This window comes from Ursus maritimus, unplaced genomic scaffold (assembly GCF_017311325.1).
Source record: "Ursus maritimus isolate PB19 unplaced genomic scaffold, ASM1731132v1 scaffold_32, whole genome shotgun sequence".
In the NCBI taxonomy this organism is placed as follows: domain Eukaryota; kingdom Metazoa; phylum Chordata; class Mammalia; order Carnivora; family Ursidae; genus Ursus; species Ursus maritimus.
In genome coordinates, this window is record NW_024425786.1 from 16,519,304 (window position 1) to 16,537,276 (window position 17,973).

Consider the following 17,973-nt stretch of genomic DNA (forward strand, 5'->3'; position numbering starts at 1 on the left):
CTCCCCCCTTCTGCCCAGACCCGTGCATTTTCCCCACGTGGGACCTGCCAGGGCAGAAAGGACGGCTGAGTGACGTGGTGACTACCGTGGGCTTTGCAGGCAAGGCGAGCCCAGCTCTAGGTCGTGGACGCTCATACTAGCGAGCCAGACCCCAGTTTTCCTCCAGATCCACAATTCAGTGCCCTCAGGTTCTAGAAATCTTAAAGACTGCAAAAGACAAGGCTTTTAGTATTCCATACCCTTCAGATTCTATGATTCTGAGATTCTGCTCTTCTATTTTCTCAAGATCTAAGAGTCCCTACATGGGATGCTGAGAACTGGAATTCTGAGCCCCAGGGGTCCCCACGGCCCCCCACGCCCTCCAGACTCAAATCCCCACCCCCATGAGCCTACCCCAGCCCCCTTCCCCCAGCCCCCGCTCTCCAGTCTCTGCGCTGCCCAGACTGGGGCTCCCGTGGGGGTGGGGGCGGGCACCCAATGCCGCAGAGACCCCACTGCGCTACCCGCCACCTCCCCTGCCCCCCACAGCAGCGCTCAGTGATCTCCGCCATAACTCCAGCACTGGGGTTAAGGAGTGGGATGCGGAACGCAAATGGCAGGGGCATCTCACACCCAGGGCGGCTGCCGTGGGCACCCCCAGGGCTGTCAGTCTCTCAGCCTGCTCTGGGTGGAAACTTCGGGAAACACAAACCCGGGATCCCTGTGGTCCAGCAGTGGGCTGGGGAGGGGCAGAGCTTTCTGGACACAGACCCGACACTGGGTCCAGTCTGACGCTGCGTCTGCAGTTAGGAGGGTCTCAGAGGCTGGAGGAGGCCGTGACCTTATCCTTGGGGGCTGCCAAATACCAGTGGGGGAGTCCCAGCCCTCCCCTGGTCTGATGGGGGGTTGGGGCTGGACCAGTCCAGATAAATGCCCTCTGCAGCCACCAGTCCCTCTCTGCTCCCCAGGGCCACCCTCAGCACCGGTGAATCTGATCTCCAGCGTGAACGGGACATCCGTGACCCTGGAATGGGCTCCTCCCCTGGATCCAGGCGGCCGCAACGACATCACCTACAACGCGGTGTGCCGCCGCTGCCCTTGGGCGTTGGGCCACTGCGAGACCTGCGGGAGCGGCCCCCGCTTCGTGCCCCAGCAGACGAGCCTGGTGCGGGCCAGTCTGATGGTGGCCAACCTGCTGGCCCACATGAACTACTCCTTCTGGATCGAGGCCGTCAACGGTGTGTCCGACCTGAGCCCCGAGCCCCGCCGGGCCGCTGTCGTCAACATCACCACAAACCAGGCAGGTAGGCGGAGAGGCTCCGTCCCCCAGCTTCCCAGGCCCCTGGTCCTCGTGGGATCCGAGTGCTGTCACGGGCTCGCTGTGGCCTTCCGGGCAAGGGTCTGTCTCTCCTCGCCCTGCCTTCCTCCCCAGCACTCGGAGCTCCAGGCTCTCCAGGCCCTTAGAAGAGGACAACATGTCCTGTAGGTGGGAAGAAGCCAACAAGGTCGGCACGGCATTCGTAGGTTCCAGAACTTTCTCTCTGCCTGTGTTTCTTCCCTGATGCAACGGGAATAATGGTACCTGCCTCAGGTACTATTATGAGGCTTAGGTGAGAGAAATGAAAATGCTTAGCCCAGCACCCGGCCCAAGGTACACGCTCGATAAATGTCATTAAAACAGAAAATCACTCTGATTATCATTTTCCAGAACACCTGCCACTGTGCCCCTGGGATGGTTTAGTTGCACTGGTTTGGACAACAGCCATCGATCTCTGGGTTCCTAGCCAGTTCTTGGGCTGAGTTCTGCCCCGGAGCCCCTCCCTTCCCAAATTCTGGTGGGTCCTGCCTGTCAAGTGACCGCCCGACCCAGGAGCCCACCATAGCAGCTTCGCCATCCACAGCCACCCCAGCACGTGGCCCCCACCCCGTCTCTGGCCCAACAGAAACCGTTCTCAGCATGTCACCGAGGAGGAGACCGAGGCTCTGTGTCACCACATAGGAAGTGGCAGAGTTGGGATCCGAACCCAGGTCTGTCTCTTCCCCAAGTGAGATGGGACTCCCAACTGTGAGCCCAGGGCACCCCCTCTCTGATGCTAGGGCTTCATCCACTTGAGAGACTCTCATCCGACCAGCATTTGTGGGGCGCCCACAGAGTGCCCTGCTCTGCCCTCGGGGCTGGCGACACTGTGGGGAATAGGCCTGTGTGTCTGCTCTTGTGGCCCTGCCCTTGCCTGCTGGTCTCCGGGGAGATGGGGTGGGGGGCAGCTGGCTGGCCAGGGCAGGGTGGAACCCCAGAACCCACCAGCATCTCTGACACCAGCAGTACACTCCATCATGAAGAGAAAAACCCTCTCTTGAAGGCACACTCCCTTCCAGCCACCAGACAGGTTCTCTTCCCAGGGAACCTTCCTGAAAGGGCTGTCTGTGCAGCCATGTCTGCGTCCTCTCTCTGTGAGCCTCTTCAGGCAGCTCCGGTCAGGCCTCTTTCCCCAGCTGTCCCCTGCAGTTCAGTGTCCCCACCTGGCCACACGCAGTGGAGACTTCTCTCCCTGTCCTTTCCTCCCTCGTGGAACACTTTTCTCTTGCCCCCATGCCCCGCACACCCCCCACCCCGTTTTCTGTCCACTGTCTGCCCTGCCCATCTCCATCTCTGCCAGCCCCTCTTCCTGAAACAACCTCGGGAGGCTGGGGGACCCCACACTTGTCTTGGACCCTCCTCTCTTCCATGTCCACCCAGGGCCACCTTTTCTGAGGGACCTTATCAGGGCCCATGGCTAGGAACCCCACCGTCATGCTGACATTTGTCACCGGCACAGACCTCTCCCCTGAGGCCCGTGTGCCCGCTCCCACTCCCTCTCAGATGTGTTTTAGCCACACGCACCCCCAGATCTGCACCTCCCACAGTCTCTCCCCTCAGGACATGGGACCACTGTTCGTGGGGCCGCGCAAGACCCAAAGCCTGTTGTCATCCAGACTCTCCCTCCCTGTCTCGGTACCACGTCCACCCACCTGCCAGGCCCACCGGGCCTCCCTCCAGGTGACCGCCTCGGCCTCAGAACTCCTTCTGGTCCATCTCTCTGAGCTCAGGCAGCCGTAACAAAATACTATAGGCCGGGGGCTCAAACCCCAGAAATGTACCGATCACAGTTCCCGAAGCTGGTGGTCCAAGATCAGGGTGCTGGCCAATTCGGTTTCTAGTGAGAGCCTTCTGCCTGGCTTGTGGAGAGCTGCCTTCTCGCTGTGTCCTCACAAGGCAGAGAACGAGAGAAGTCTCTGGTGTCTCTTCTAACAAAGGCACTAGGGCCTCGCCTGCAGGACCCCGTCTACACCTAATCATCCCCCGAGGCCCTGACTACAAATACGATCAAGTGGGGGGTTAGGGCTTCAATATAGGAACTTGGGGAGGGGGACACGGTTCAGCCCCCAGCACATCCCCATCCCCCACCCTGTGTTGTCTGGACAAGCCCAGGAGCCCGCTCCCCTTGCCCCCAGGATGCCTTCTCACACCACGTCCTGAATGAGCTTTAAAAGTGTGAGTGAGGTCTGGCCCTACGAGCCCTTAACCAGCTTCAGTGTGAGCTCAGACCCCCCCGGGCCAGGCCAGGGGGCACCCATGCCTCCCATCCCCCCCCAGCCTCACCCACCTGCTCTTGCCTGGCTCCCTCCCTTGCAACCACACCGGCCTCCCGTCCACCTGCCCATCTCGTGAGCACACCAAGCCCTTGCCTGCCGTGGCCTTCTCCTTCGGAGCGACGGGCTCCTCTCCGTGATGTCCGGTGGCTGGTTCCTTCAGTCCTCGGTTCCACTGTCATCCCTGCCTCGGGGAGGCCCACGCTGACCCCAGCTAAAAGGACCCTGTCCCCTCCCGGCCCGGCCCTGTGGATACAAGGTCTGCTCTATCACATGCTGGTCCTTCTTCCTGTCCCTCATGGTGCTTAACCCGCCCGTGATTACACATCCGTTCGCCTTATTTACTTTCTGTCTCTCTATCGATCATAAGCTCTTTGAGGGCCGCCTTGGCCACTATGGATCCTCAGGTCTTAGCCGACCACAAGGCATGTGGAAGGTCTTCAGGAAATTGAGGGGGGGTGCCTGGGGCAGAAAACAGCCCTGAGCCAATGGGTGAGGTCTGGCCTCAGGGACAGCTGGCCCCCTTCTCTCTCCTCCTCTCCCTCCCTCTTCTCTACAGCCATCTCCTCTTTGGAGCCCTTCTGGTGCCCCCACCCTGTTTCCCTCCCACCTCTGTGGTCTGGTCCCCCTTTGTGTCTGCTCCCCTCACACAGCACCTCTTGCCTTGGACCTTCTCTGTTTTTTGGGGCACGCACATACTGCTGGCACTGGTGTGTGTTCCTCTCGAACAATGGTCTTAGCTGACGCTCACCTCCTCCTGGCAGGCGGGCAGGTGGTGCTGCGGGCTTCCCTTTCTGGATGGGGGAAGTGCCACTCCAGACAGTGCTGGTCCTGGCCAGCCGGAGAAGGCCGGCTTGTAAACCCAGGCCCGACTCCCTGGCTGATGGGGGGTCCTACACCACGCTCTCCAACTTCACTCTGGACTGACTTCTTAATTTTCTATGTTGAAGGCACCCAGCAATATTTGTTGGGCACCTACCATGTGCAGCCCCTGCCTTCAGGGAGCTTCAGGAGCAGGGGGGAAGAGAGGACACCCAGATAGCGGGACAGGGGAGGTGTGGGGCAGAGAGTCAGCCTGGCTGCGGCCGGCTGTAGCTGGCACTTTCCAGCCGACTCACCTCGGGGGTGGGTGCACTGAACGCGGGAGGGAGAAAGGGAGGGAATGGATGACCCAGTCACTGAGTGAGGGGGTGAACCGGGTGACCCTAGTGTGACGCAGGAATCCTGGAGTTCAGATGCGCCCAGCTCATGGCCTTCCCCTGAGTTTCAGAGCTGCTGCCGTCCTGCCCTCCAAACCCAGGCATCCAGGACGCTGCTTCCTTCTCTTCTTCCCCTCTCCTCCCTCCTCCTCAGGCACTCCTGAGAGCCTGTCCCACCCCAGGCCCTGGGAGATAGAGACATCCAGTGGTGGGGCCCCAGGACGGTGAGAGTGTCTTCTTGATGGGGCTGGTGGGGGTCCAGCACCCTTGCAGGAGATGGGCCTGGCCAGAGAGGAGGAGGAGGCAGTGAAAGCTGGGGGAGTTGGGCCTCGTCTGGGTCAAGCCAGCTGCAGCATCCTAGACCAGAGCCAGGCTGTGCTGACCAGGTGGGGGTGGGCGTGGACCAGAGCGGCAGCCGGTGATTTACTAGGAGGATAGGAGGGTGCTGGGTCTCCTTAGATGGGGGCGGGGGCAGGGCAGTTGACAAGGTGAGCAGGCCCAAGCCAGCATCCCTGGGACAGAGGCTGGTCTCCGTTATCCCCCATCCTCCCATCTGACCTAGGCTGGTCTCCTTCCCCCAGCCCCGTCCCAGGTGGTGGTGATCCGCCAGGAGCGGGCCGGGCAGACCAGTGTCTCCCTGCTGTGGCAGGAGCCGGAACAGCCCAATGGCATCATCCTGGAGTATGAGATCAAGTACTATGAGAAGGTACCAGCGGGCAAGGGAGGAGGGGGGAGGGACCAGGCGGGAGGACCGGGGCTGACCACCCCTGTCCCGGGCAGGACAAGGAGATGCAGAGCTACTCCACCCTCAAGGCTGTCACCACCAGGGCCACCGTCTCGGGCCTGAAGCCCGGCACCCGCTACATGTTCCAGGTCCGAGCCCGCACGTCCGCCGGCTGCGGCCGCTTCAGCCAGGCCATGGAGGTGGAGACTGGGAAACCCCGTGAGTGCGGGGAGCGGGGAGGGCGAGGGAGCTGGGCCAGCTGGTGCCGGGGCCTGGTGGCCGGAGGAAGGGAACGGGCCGAGCTGCTGCCTGTGCCGGAGTGGCATTTTTACAGGTGAAACACTGAGGCTCAGAGAAGGGAAGTGACTTGTCCAGGGTGACAGAGCCGGTGACAGCCCACCAGACCCTGGCTGTCACCGAGTTACCAGTGCGTCTGGCCGGCCTCACGGTGCCCTTTGCCATCAAGATCACTGTGCCTGTCCCAGAGACGCTCAGTGAGTTGCTGTTGTGCACATCCCCATCTCCCAGATGAGGAAGATGAGGACCAGAGCAGTAAAGTGAATTGCCCAAGGTCCTCCAGCACAGCGGGATTTGAACCTGGTCAGTCTGGGGACAAATTCTGCGCCCCTTCCCCAGCCCCTTCCTGCCCTCAGGCTCCAGAACAGGGATTCTCACAGCAGGGGCTGGGAGGTGTTGGAAATGCTGATTCTCAGGCCCCACCCCAGACCGTCTGAATCAGAAACCCTGGGGTCAGGGCCCAACAATTTTTAAAGATTTTATTTATTTATTTATTTATTTATTTATTTATTTATTTATTTATTATATTTTAGAGAGAGAGTGTGCACGCGCAGGGGGAGGGGCAGAGGGAGAGGGAGAGAATCTCAAGCAGACTCCAGGCGAAGCACGAAGCCTGATGCGGGGCTCGATCTCACGACCCTGAGATCATGACCTGAGCCAAAATCAAGAGTCAGATGCTTAACCGACTGAGCCACCCAGGCGCCCCAACAATTCAGGCTTTATTACCCCTGAGGGTGATTCTGAGGCACATTCAAGCTTGGGAGTGCTCTGCCCCCGTCTCCAGCTGCCTGGGGTCCTCTCTGTGCTCTATACAGAGGTACCCTCCAGGGGGTGGTGCTAGGATAGAAAGGTTCAAGGCCGAGTTGATAGTGTGTCTCAGCTCTGAGGTCTGATACCACATTGAGACTGCCCGACTCAGAATCCTGCCTGGCTCCATCCCATTTACTGTGTGGCCTTGAGTAAGTTCCTTGAGTCTCTGAGCCCCAGTGTTCTTGTCTGAAAACTGAAGATAATGCTGGGATCTCCCTGTAATTGGGACTGGAACGTGCATCTCTGAGCACATTCAGCTTTGCTGCTGTTTGAACCACAGGCAGGACGGCATATCTAGTGCTTCTCTGGGGCTCGCACAGTCCCAGGAAGTGCTGGCACCAGGGTGGGAAGCCAGGAAGCCTGGGGCAGCAAGGTCTTGAAGGGGCAGCTTAGTCAAGGGGAGGGTGGGGTCAAAGGAGGAGGTGGCCTATGACCTGATCCAGGGCGGACTCACAGCTGAGGATGCTGCCCACTGGGTGTGCCCCCGGGGGAGCCCCCAGATGCCCGGGCCTGTGTGGCCGGTCCCCCCACCCTGCTCTCCCCGCACTAGGGCCCCGCTACGACACCCGGACCATTGTGTGGATCAGCCTGACGCTCATCGCGGGCCTGGTGGTGCTTCTGCTCCTGCTTATCTGCAAAAAGAGGTGGGTGGTCCTGGTCCCCAGCCACCCCCAGCCCCTCTTCCGCAGCGCTGTGTGTCCAGCCTGTCCCAAGCCCCACCCCGCCGCCTGGGGCTGGGTTCGCTTCCAGGTATACCTGTTCTTTCCTCCCTCGCAGAGCACTTTTGTCTTGCCCCCATGCCCCGCACACCCCCCACCCCGTTCTCTGTCCACTGTCTGCCCTGCCCATCTCCATCTCTGCCAGCCCCTCTTCTCGAAACAACCTCGGGAGGCTGCGGGACCCCACACTTGTCCTGGAACCTCCTCTCTTCATGTCCACCTGAGGCCGCCAACGCTGAGGGACCTTATCAGGGCCCATGGCTAGGAGCCCCACTGTCATGCTGACATTTGTCACCAGCACAGACCTCTCTCCTGAGACCCCGCTTGGATGTGTTTTAGCCACGCGCCCCCCAGATATGCACCTCCCACAGTCTCCCCCCACTCAGGACATGGCACCACTGTTCGCGGGGTCGCTCAATCCCCAGAGCCCCTCGTCATCCAGACTCTCCCTCCCTGTCTTGGTACCACGTCCGCCCACCAGCCAGGTCCGCCTCCGCCTCATTTAATCCTGTGATGCAGACATTCTGGTCCCACATTGAGCTAGTTGGCATCAGAGACGTTAAGCCTCTTCCACCAAGTCAATGTCAGAACTGGGACAGGAACCCAGGTCCTTGTTCTCTCTCCTACTCCATCCCAGAGGGAAGTGGAGACAGACACTGTGCCTCGAGTGGGCTTGGGAGCCCAGACAGTGAGGCCTGGAAGCATCCTCCTGTTCATGGAGACACGGGCCCAGGGAAGGGAGGGGGCTGGCCAAGGTCACACAGTATCGTAGATACCAGAAGCCTCCTGTCCCCAACCCTGGGGGGGGGGGGGTCATGTAAAATGGGACTTATGTTGTGTAGACTGCTGTGCGGGCCAAGTGCACTTGACTTTGTAAATTTTAATTGTCAAAGATGTCACCGTCCAGCTGGGTTGAGAGCCTGAGAGCAGGGGCTCCCCTCTGCAGGGGCAGGAGCTGGCATGAAAAGGGAAGGAGCTAGAAGGGAGGAGCTCTGATCTGTCCCCGAACGGGGTCAGGGCTGAGGCTAGGGCTGTCCTCCGCAGGCACTGCGGCTACAGCAAGGCCTTCCAGGACTCGGATGAGGAGAAGATGCAGTATCAGAACGGGCCAGGTGAGTGCAGGGGCCCAGGCACATGTGGCAGAGAGGCCACGGTGGGAGCCCGCTCTGGTCTGGGGAAGGGACAGGTGGGGAGGGGCAGGGTGCCCACGGAAAAGATGAGAGCCCCAGAGATAGACAGCAGGACGTCAGAGACCCAAGACCTCAGAGGCGGAGTGCTGTTCACCCTCACTGGCTTTGCAGACCCCCCAAGGATGCTAGAAACCCTCTGCCCGGGGAAATGCACACATTTGTACACTCACACAGTTCTGCATACAGTTTCGGAGGGAGCGGGTCATATACTCTTGGATAAGAACCCGTGCTATAGAGCTTTCCCAGGACCCTGCAGAGACCCCAGAAAACAAGGTAAATACCTTGTTTTTTAATACCTCCATACCTCATGTCTGTGCCTGTGGCCAACATTACTATCAATTATGGTACCAATTCTCATTGAGCTGAGTGCAGCCTCAGAATCCTTCTTAACATAGTTTTCTAGAGAATACTTTCAATCAAAGTTAGCGTTTGTGATGAAAACTTTTTTTGCTATATTTCTACCCCAGAGCAATTTAGAAAGACCTTAAAGACTCTAGAAGTGACCCCCAAAAAACAACAGATATGCTCAGAACTCACTGGCAACCCCAAAGTCCCCTAGAGACCCCATAGCTCCTCCACAGAGATCCCATTTTCACTTGGTAAGCATGTATTGGGCACCTACTGTTTGCCACCACAACCTGAGCTTCCTGGGGATGCTCCTTACCCTCCACGCCCCACCCCAGACCTATCCCAGGTCCATGGGAGGCTGTGAGAGAGTTTCCTGCGCCCCACTGATGGGCCTTCTCTCCTGGCCCCTCAGCACCCCCACCTGTCTTCCTGCCCCTGCACCACCCCCCGGGGAAGATCCCGGAGCCCCAGTTCTATGCAGAACCCCACAATTATGAGGAACCAGGCCAGACGGGCCGCAGTTTCACCCGAGAGATTGAAGCCTCCAGGATCCACATCGAGAAAATTATCGGCTCTGGTGAGCCCTGGGGGTTATGAATGTGGGGACAGCATAGAGGGGTGCCCAGGGGAGGGGCACCCAGGGCAGGGGGAGAGGGGACTCACGGAACACACGTTGTGTGGGGCGGGGGAATGCTGGGGTCCAGGTGTGGCGAGGTGGGTCCCATAGCCCTTCCCTGCCTGCCCCGCTTGGGGTCCACAGGGGAGTCCGGGGAAGTCTGCTACGGGCGGCTGCAGGTGCCGGGGCAGCGGGACGTGCCCGTGGCCATCAAGGCCCTCAAAGCCGGCTACACGGAGAGACAGCGGCAGGACTTTCTGAGTGAGGCGTCCATCATGGGTCAGTTTGACCACCCCAATATCATCCGCCTTGAAGGTGTCGTCACCCGTGGTAGGTGCCAGGCAAGAGCAGCCTCACCCCGAAGGCTCCCTCCTACCCCAGGACGGAAGTCTGGGTCTGGGTCCATCCCCGGACCACCATGCTTTGCCCCTGCCCCGTCCCTCTGGTTCAGGTCCCTGGATGACTTGGTTGGGGAGGGGGCCCAGAGCCTGGGACCTCAGTGGGAACCCTAGGCTCCCTGAAGCCCTCAGTGCTGGCCCACCTCCTGGCAGCTTACAGAGGGCCCACGTTCCTGGGGTCTCCGATCAACAGACCTGATCCCCACACCAAAAGCCACACCCTCCCTCTGCCCCTCCCCAGGCCGCCTGGCAATGATCGTGACCGAGTACATGGAGAATGGCTCTCTGGACGCCTTCCTGCGGGTGCGTGCCCCACGCCGCCTTCCCCATGGGTGGGGGAGGGGACTTCAGTCTGGGTGTTGGGAGATAAGGTGAGGCCTCCAAACACCCGCAGGAGCTTGGACCCAATGGGCCTGGGGAAGGGAAGAGAGGTATAGGGAGGGGTCTTAACGACCAGCCCATTAAATTGCCTTGCAGCCCCCCATCACGTGACGGGCCCTCTGCTGCACGGGGTCCTCTGCCCTGCACATGGGCTAAGAGGGGTGCCTCCGTGGAGACCCAGGGCCCAGCCAGCCTGGAGGCATGGCGGGTGTGGTGGAAGTGGCTAGCCTCCAGCCCCTCCCCCCTGCCGTTCCTTTGCTGCGTGTTCGGGCGCAGGGCTTCACCTCTCGGGGCCTCCGTGTCTCCTTCTGCAAAATGGGTGAGAAGTCATCACAGCCCCACCTCCCTGTCAGGGTCGCTGTGAGTGTAAATGAGACCATGGGAAGGAGCTGAAACGGGACCGTGCTGCTTAAGCAGGGAGGATACTTCGCAGGCGGCACAGAGCCTCGCTGAAGCACAGCCGTGTCCCCTACAGACTCACGACGGGCAGTTCACCATCACGCAGCTGGTGGGCATGCTCAGGGGCGTGGGCGCCGGCATGTGCTACCTCTCGGACCTGGGCTACGTCCACCGCGACCTGGCCGCCCGCAACGTCCTGGTTGACAGCAACCTGGTGTGCAAGGTGTCCGACTTCGGGCTCTCCCGGGTACTGGAGGACGACCCCGACGCGGCCTACACCACCACGGTGCGTGGTCCCCCTCCCCCCCGCTTTCCAGTAGGACCGGGGAGGGCTCCCCCACATGTAGTTAAGTGAAGTTGGAAATGTCGGGCTTGCCTTCAACCGGGGGCAAGTCCTACCTCTTCTCTGCACCTCGGTTTCCCCCTCTGGGATAGGGGAGCCCTCTTTCCCACCTTTCCTGTGTGCTGGGTAGCCTGGGGAGACTCCAGGGCTGGCCCCACTGTCACTCACTCTCTGGGAGGTTTTGGGAGGGTCGGTGTCTCTCTGAATCACAAATCCACTCCCCGCATCCGTCTGTAAGGATTGGCTAAACACTAGTGTCTGTGGAGCTTGTCCCACAGAGATACAGGCTTCTCGAGAGAAGCCTTGGGGGACACCTTCAAGGCAAGAGGCTGAGTGGGCCGGGGCTCAGACCCCCCCACTCTGCTTCAGTGAGAACCTTCCCTCGGGGTCTCACCTAGCGAGCATCCTGACGAGGTTTCACGTAGAGAAAGGATTTTGTGACAAACACAGAAACAAACAAGAAGGAAAGGAAGGAAGAGTAGGGAGGTAATGAGCAAGCCTCGTCCCGCGGGCTTCGTCCCTTGTCAGCCTGTTGACTGGCTCACTGAGCACCTACGATGTTCCAGGCACACCACACGCTTCCTTCGCTCAGTCTTCAAAGCAGCTGTGCGTGCCCGTTCCCCGAGCAGAACAGGGGCTCTAGGAAGGTGGAGGCCGTGTCTCCGCTCCTAGGCGGCCGGTTTTCCAGGCCTGACCCAGCGCTCGGCTCCCTGCCTCGGGCCGGGGAGAAGCCTCGGCACGCCTGTGTGTCTTGTAGGGAGGCAAGATCCCCATCCGCTGGACAGCCCCCGAGGCCATCGCTTTCCGGACCTTCTCCTCGGCCAGCGACGTGTGGAGCTTCGGCGTGGTCATGTGGGAGGTGCTGGCCTACGGGGAGAGGCCCTACTGGAACATGACCAACCGTGATGTGAGTCCGGGACCCCAGCTGGGCAGAGGCCGCGGCGGGGCGGGCTGGGCTCGGGGGGAGGGACAGCCTCCAGCCCAGCACTGTGCTTGCCCCCTCCCCAGGTCATCAGCTCCGTGGAGGAGGGGTACCGCCTGCCCGCGCCCATGGGCTGCCCCCGCGCCCTGCACCAGCTCATGCTGGACTGCTGGCACAAGGACAGGGCCCAGCGGCCTCGCTTTTCCCAGATTGTTGGCGTCCTCGATGCCCTCATCCGGAGCCCTGAGAGTCTCAGGGCCACTGCCACTGTCAACAGGTGCCTGACGCCCACCCCAGCTCTGCCCAAGTCCAGCAGCCCTCCTGGCGTTTCCCCAGATAAGGCCCAGACTTAGAGTCAGCCCTGACATTCGGACCACACCTAGCCTGGGTCCCAAAGCCCTGCCCTGCCTGGGCCCCTGACCCCTGTTCTGCCTGGGCCCCTGACTGCTGAGCTTCCTGGGCCCCTGACCCCTGCCCTGCCTGGGCCCCTGACCTCAATCCTTCCTGAGCTTTCCTCAGCCCCCTCCCCTCAGGCCTGGAGGCTCTATCGTCAGAACCTTTGCCCACTACTGAGCCTGCATGGAGGCTGAGGGTGGCTAGTGCCAGGGTCCTTGAGGAGGGCAGAGGCCCTGGCAGGCCACTTACCAAGGGCCCCTGTGTCTCAGGTGCCCGCCCCCTGCCTTTGCCCAGAGCTGCTTTGACCTCCGTGGGGGCGGGGGTGGCGGCGGGGGCCTCACCGTGGGGGACTGGCTGGACTCCATCCGCATGGGCCGCTACCGGGATCACTTCGCCGCCGGCGGGTACTCCTCCCTGGGCATGGTGCTGCGTATGAATGCTCAGTGAGTGAAGGGTCGGGCGGCACCTGGGGGGTGGGGACAGGGGAGGAGGGCAGGGGAGCAGAGGCAGGACCACGGAGGAGGTCGGAAGCTCCAGGGGATGGCTCTGCCCCTGTCATGGTTCCCGGCCTCCCAGGCCGACCTGGTCAGCATCACCCTTCCTTCACAGGGACGTGCGTGCCCTGGGCATCACCCTCATGGGCCACCAGAAGAAGATCCTGGGCAGCATCCAGACCATGAGGGCCCAGCTGACGAGCACCCAGGGGCCCCGCCGGCACCTCTGACCCAAAGCCAGCAGGGCCTGGGCAGCGGCTAAAGCAGACCCGGGTCCTGTCGGCCGTCAGAGGACTTGCAGGGTTGGCCGGGGGTCAGACAGCCCCCCAAGCCTCTGTCCCTCCTCTCAGGTGCCAGGGAGGCCAAGAGCTCCGCCGCAGGACCTGGACGTGTCAGGGTCAGGCTGCCTGGGAAGGGGCGCTCGGTGCCCAGCACGGCTGGGACATCTGCCCCCAGGGCGGAGGGGCTTCTCTTCCCCAGTGACACAGAGCCTGACAGAGGCATCACTCCCCGGCCTCCGTGTGTGCGTGTGTGCGTGCGTGTGTTCATATGCTGTAGGGATGTGTTTTCATGGGGTGTGGGAGGCTTTGTGAACATTTGTGATCATGTGTGCGTGTCCACCCATCAGGTCTGAGCACGGATGTGTGTTTCTGGCGTGCATGCTTTTCCATTACGGCGGGGGGCATACGTGCGTGACCGTGGGTGGCGTGTCACGAATGAGGACGGGTGTCACAGGCCTGAGAGCACAGAACTTGGTGTGATGCTGCCCACTGAATATGGGCCCAGGCCCCAGCACCCGCAGGGATCAGGGAGAGGCTCATGCCCACCTCCCCCACACCTGGAGGCCGGAATGAGGGGCCACTTCAGAACTGCACCAGCACCAGGCCCCCCCCCTCGCCTCTGCCCGGGTGAGCCCTCCCCGGCTCTATCTCAGGTTTGAGCCCTCCCTCTAGCAGGTGCGGGGCCACCTACAGCCTCCACCTGGCTCCCACCGCTGCTTCCACAGGAAAACAGGGTTCCTGGCCAGCCCCTCTGGCCGCCTGCTGTGTAGACATCGCTGTAGAGGACACAAGATGTCCTCAGCTGGACTTGGCTGCCTGGCCAGGGGCCAGGGCTGTGCATGTCCCTCTGGGCGCCTGTGCCCCTCCAAGGCCCAGGGCTCCTCACTTGGAAGAGCCTCTGCCAGCCTCACTGCCTGGCCCTGGCCTGCATTCCTCCCCTCTCAATCCTAAGACAGGGACCATAAGATCCCAGCTTTTCAGCCCCATGTCCACCCCCTCTTGCACCACCTCGGGAGACCAAGGCCTAGAGAGGGGGTGTGCCTTGTCCAAGGTCACACAGCAACCAAGTTTCGGAGCTGAGGCCGCCTGCCTCCCAGCCCAGGGCTCTTTCCCCCACACACCATCCCACACTGACAGCTGTGGGTGAGAGGGGGCTTCAGAAGCTCCCCCGCCCCGAGACCGACCCTCCCCTTTACGGCCCACCAGGGTATGTAAATATCTTTTTTCTACCATGCCAGAATATTTTTTCCTCACTCCTGACAATGCAAAAATGGTCTTCAAAGCACATAAAAAGCACCCAGGGTGAGAAAGCACCATCCCAGGGGAAGCTTGGCAGGCAGGGCCCAAGGAATCCCACTGGGCAGGATGCCTTGTGCCCCCTGCCGGCCCCAGAGGGAGGGGCAACCCAGCTCCCCACCCCCTGCCCAGCCTTCCCCCTAGCCAGCACAGCTGTTCCGCAGAGACACCAGCACTGAGCCCCCCCTTCCTCCTGCAATAATCTGGGGAGTCTCAGCCCCGCCTAGGTGCTGCGGCCAGCTCTCTACACCTCTCTATATATTATATTACTATATAGCCGAGCTGTTCTTCCTTCCTATGGAAGTCGGAAACATGGTCAGGACACGATCCGGGGAGGACCCTGTCTTCCTCCCACCCCCACCCCACTCTCACCCAGTTCCTGGGCTCTGATCCTCACAGTCAGGGTGGACACGGTGGGCCCAGCACTTGCAAAAGTGTGGCCCCTGCCCCGGGTGTGAGGTACCCTTGGGGTCCCAGGGATCTGCTTCTCTGTGGTCTTCATCCTGAGTCTTGAATTTGTCCACAATGAGAATAAATTCTGCCTCATCTTTGCCCGTGTCCCCCATTTTTTTTGCATCCTTTCAACCTTGACATCACCTGATAAGGAAGAACAGCCTTATGCTCTGCGTCTACTGTATGCATTGCATACATTTTTCCTGCTCTGGTCTTCTCGTCTATCCCAGGAGGTAGGATTCATGCACCCATTTTATATATGGGGAGGCTGAGTCTTACAGAGGCCAACTTGCCTAAAGTCAAGTTTGGGGGTTGCTGAGCCAGAACCCCGGTTTTTCCAACTCCAAAGCCCATGCTCTGCTAGGAAGCATCCCCACAGGCCCCAAATTCTCTCTTTCAAGATGTGCAGATGGTGCTTAACACTGCAGCACGATTGATTGCAAGCGGGCCTTGCCCTTGCCTCAAGTTCTCTTGTGGAAGAAAGACATGCTCTGGGGGAGGAACACACGAGGAAGGAGCATTTCATGGGAACAATTTCCCTGGGACTAATGGGTCCATGGAGAGACCTGGGTGCCATGGGCAGAGAAGGGGTGCAAGCACCTGCTATAGTGACGTCAGAGGCTGAGGACCCATCTCTGTTCCGGGAGAGAGGGGACAGCAGCAGGAGCCAGGGCGGCGGCATCGGAGGGAGAGCAGAGCCTGACTATGTCCATTTGGGGAAAATGCCCCTGGGGGTCCTATGGCTGAGCAAGCAAATGATCCCCAGACCTCCTCGAGCTGAGGGAAGGATCTTCGTTCCTGCACCTCCCTCCGACTGGAGACCTAGACCAGGGAGAAAACATTTTACTGTGTTTCCTTCATTGTCTAATAATCCCAGCAGCCCTATGAGATTGGTAATACTGTCTCCATCTTACAGTTGGGCACAAGCATGCTCAGAGAGGCCAGTGTCCCACGTGGCAGAATGACCACGTAAAGCTAGAATTGTCTGATTTCTAGCCAGGTGCGCATCTCCTGAAACTCTAAACTCTGCTCCAGGCCTCCTCCCCATGGGACTAGCCACCTCCTATGAGGAAGAACCTGTTACTACACACCTCCTTCCCTAAGGGAAGGAATCATCAGTCTATGGAGGACACACTATGTGCGGGGTGACACTGGGGGATACAAAGATGAAGGCAGACCCTTCAGAAGCCGAAACTAGGTGGAGCTATGGAGTGTACATAAGTGGCTCCCCAGTCAGACCACTATGCTAAGTGTCCAGGAAATGGGGCACACTGAAGGATTAGAGGAGATCAAAGGAGAGAAAGCCTGGAGGGCCAGGGCTGTCACCAAGGACTTCCCGGAGGGGGAGGCATTCCGCTGGGCATTGAAGGATGAGAAGGATTTGGAGGTTCCCTTGTGTGAGGATGGATGCAGAGAAGAGGAAGAATAACACCTGGAGAAGAAACAAATGGGTTCCTGTCTAGGAAGCCTCACTCTCATAAAGTCAGCTAGTCCCCTCCAATTTAATCTATGCATTGTATTTCCAATAAAATTTGCAGTGGAGTTTTCTCTGCAAATTGACAAGGTCATCCCAAAATGTATAAGGAACAATAACCTAGAACAGCCAAGACAATTTCGAAGAAGAAAGAAGAGGAAGAGGAAGGGAACCTCACTCTACCAGATGTCAATCATTACTATAAAGCTCAAATGATTAAGATAGTTTTATTTGGTCCTGGGAATACAGAAACAGATAAAAAGAACAGAATAATAATGCCTAGGGATGGATCCAAATATATACGAGAGTCTGAAACATGACAAGGGGCAAAGGATGGTCTAGTTAATGGGTGCTATTAGGACAATTAAATACCCCCCTAGAAAAAGACAAAATTGGATCCCTGTTTATACCATTCACAAAATTAATTCCAGGTTGATTAAGGTTTAAATGTAAAAAGGTGACTATAAAAGAAACTGGAAGATAACTTTATGAACTTAGAGCGGAAAATAAGCAAGATACAAGAAAGCACAAATCCTAAAGGAAAACAATGATAAACCTATTTCAATCAAATTGAAAACTTCAACATGGCAAAAAAAAAAAAAAGATTTGTTAGAGCCATCGCTGGGAGGATATTTGCAAGCTGCATGATCAACTGAGAGAGAATTAGTTTCCAAAATAATTTTTAAACTTCAAAGAATCAATTTACCAAATCATTCTAAAGCATAGGAACGTGGGCAAAAGATTCAGAGACAAGTAACAGAAGAAGAAATTTGAATGGCCAATAAAGTTATAAAAAAGATTTTCAACATCACGAGTAAACATGGAAATGGAAATTAAAACAGTGAGATAGGTATTACACCAAGTTGATTGGAAACTTAGTTTATAATGCCGGCATTGATGAAGGTGTTGGGGGAATAGGAATGTTTATAAACTGCTAGTGGGAATGTAAATTGGTGCAACTGCTTTGGAGAGCAATTTGGAAACACTTAGTAAATTTTAAGATGTGCAAATCTAAGACCAAGCTGCTCCACCTTACTGTGTGTGTCTTTGAGTAAGTTCCCTAAGTAGTGCCGGAGATTCTTGTGCAGGTGATTTATTGAGGGAGAGCTCCCAGGTGAGAGAGAGAGGGGAAGGCAGATAGGGTGGGAGGGAATGCTAGGCAACGCTGCGTTCTTGTTGGAGATTAGCTTCCATCTGATGCCACGGGGAGCTCTGGAGCATTAATAGCACCAGAGCTGATCTGCTTTGAAGCAAGGGGGCCAGACTTGGACCCTTGTCAGTCATCGGTTGCCCACAGGCTGCCTGCCCCATTGCGGGAGGTTGGGTGGTGCTGTACAGTGTATCTTCCTGGGGGAGGAGGTTGCTAGGAAGAGAGCAGCTATGGGCTCTTAGCAGCCAACACTGACAGCAGCTGCGGGATGAGTGCATCTGCAGGTCGGAGGAATCTGGGCAGGTCACCCACAGTGTTTTCTACGCATCCTAGAGAAACTCATACTCACATGCAAAAGGATACATGTCCAAGGATATACACTGCGCCTTTGTATGTAATAGAAAAATGAGGAGCAGCCTAACTGCTCTCAGCAGGGGAACAGGAAAATAAGCTGCTTTATAAATACAATGAAAT

At 58.5% G+C, this 17,973-nt stretch overlaps 1 protein-coding gene across 1 annotated transcript in view; it reads left to right on the plus strand.

The window, feature by feature from the left end:
- The window catches only part of EPHA8 (EPH receptor A8), a 33,643-nt gene extending 20,568 nt beyond the window's left edge, over positions 1-13,075 (plus strand). Inside the window, exons 5-17 of the mRNA XM_040619372.1 lie at positions 948-1,283; positions 5,390-5,514; positions 5,589-5,751; positions 7,190-7,283; positions 8,403-8,470; positions 9,309-9,473; positions 9,657-9,842; positions 10,152-10,213; positions 10,767-10,976; positions 11,791-11,940; positions 12,042-12,232; positions 12,621-12,794; positions 12,961-13,075. Of these exons, the coding sequence (XP_040475306.1) occupies positions 948-1,283; positions 5,390-5,514; positions 5,589-5,751; positions 7,190-7,283; positions 8,403-8,470; positions 9,309-9,473; positions 9,657-9,842; positions 10,152-10,213; positions 10,767-10,976; positions 11,791-11,940; positions 12,042-12,232; positions 12,621-12,794; positions 12,961-13,075 (2,039 nt within the window). The remainder of the gene's footprint in view (positions 1-947; positions 1,284-5,389; positions 5,515-5,588; positions 5,752-7,189; positions 7,284-8,402; positions 8,471-9,308; positions 9,474-9,656; positions 9,843-10,151; positions 10,214-10,766; positions 10,977-11,790; positions 11,941-12,041; positions 12,233-12,620; positions 12,795-12,960) is intronic.
- The last annotated feature ends 4,898 nt before the right edge of the window (positions 13,076-17,973 follow it).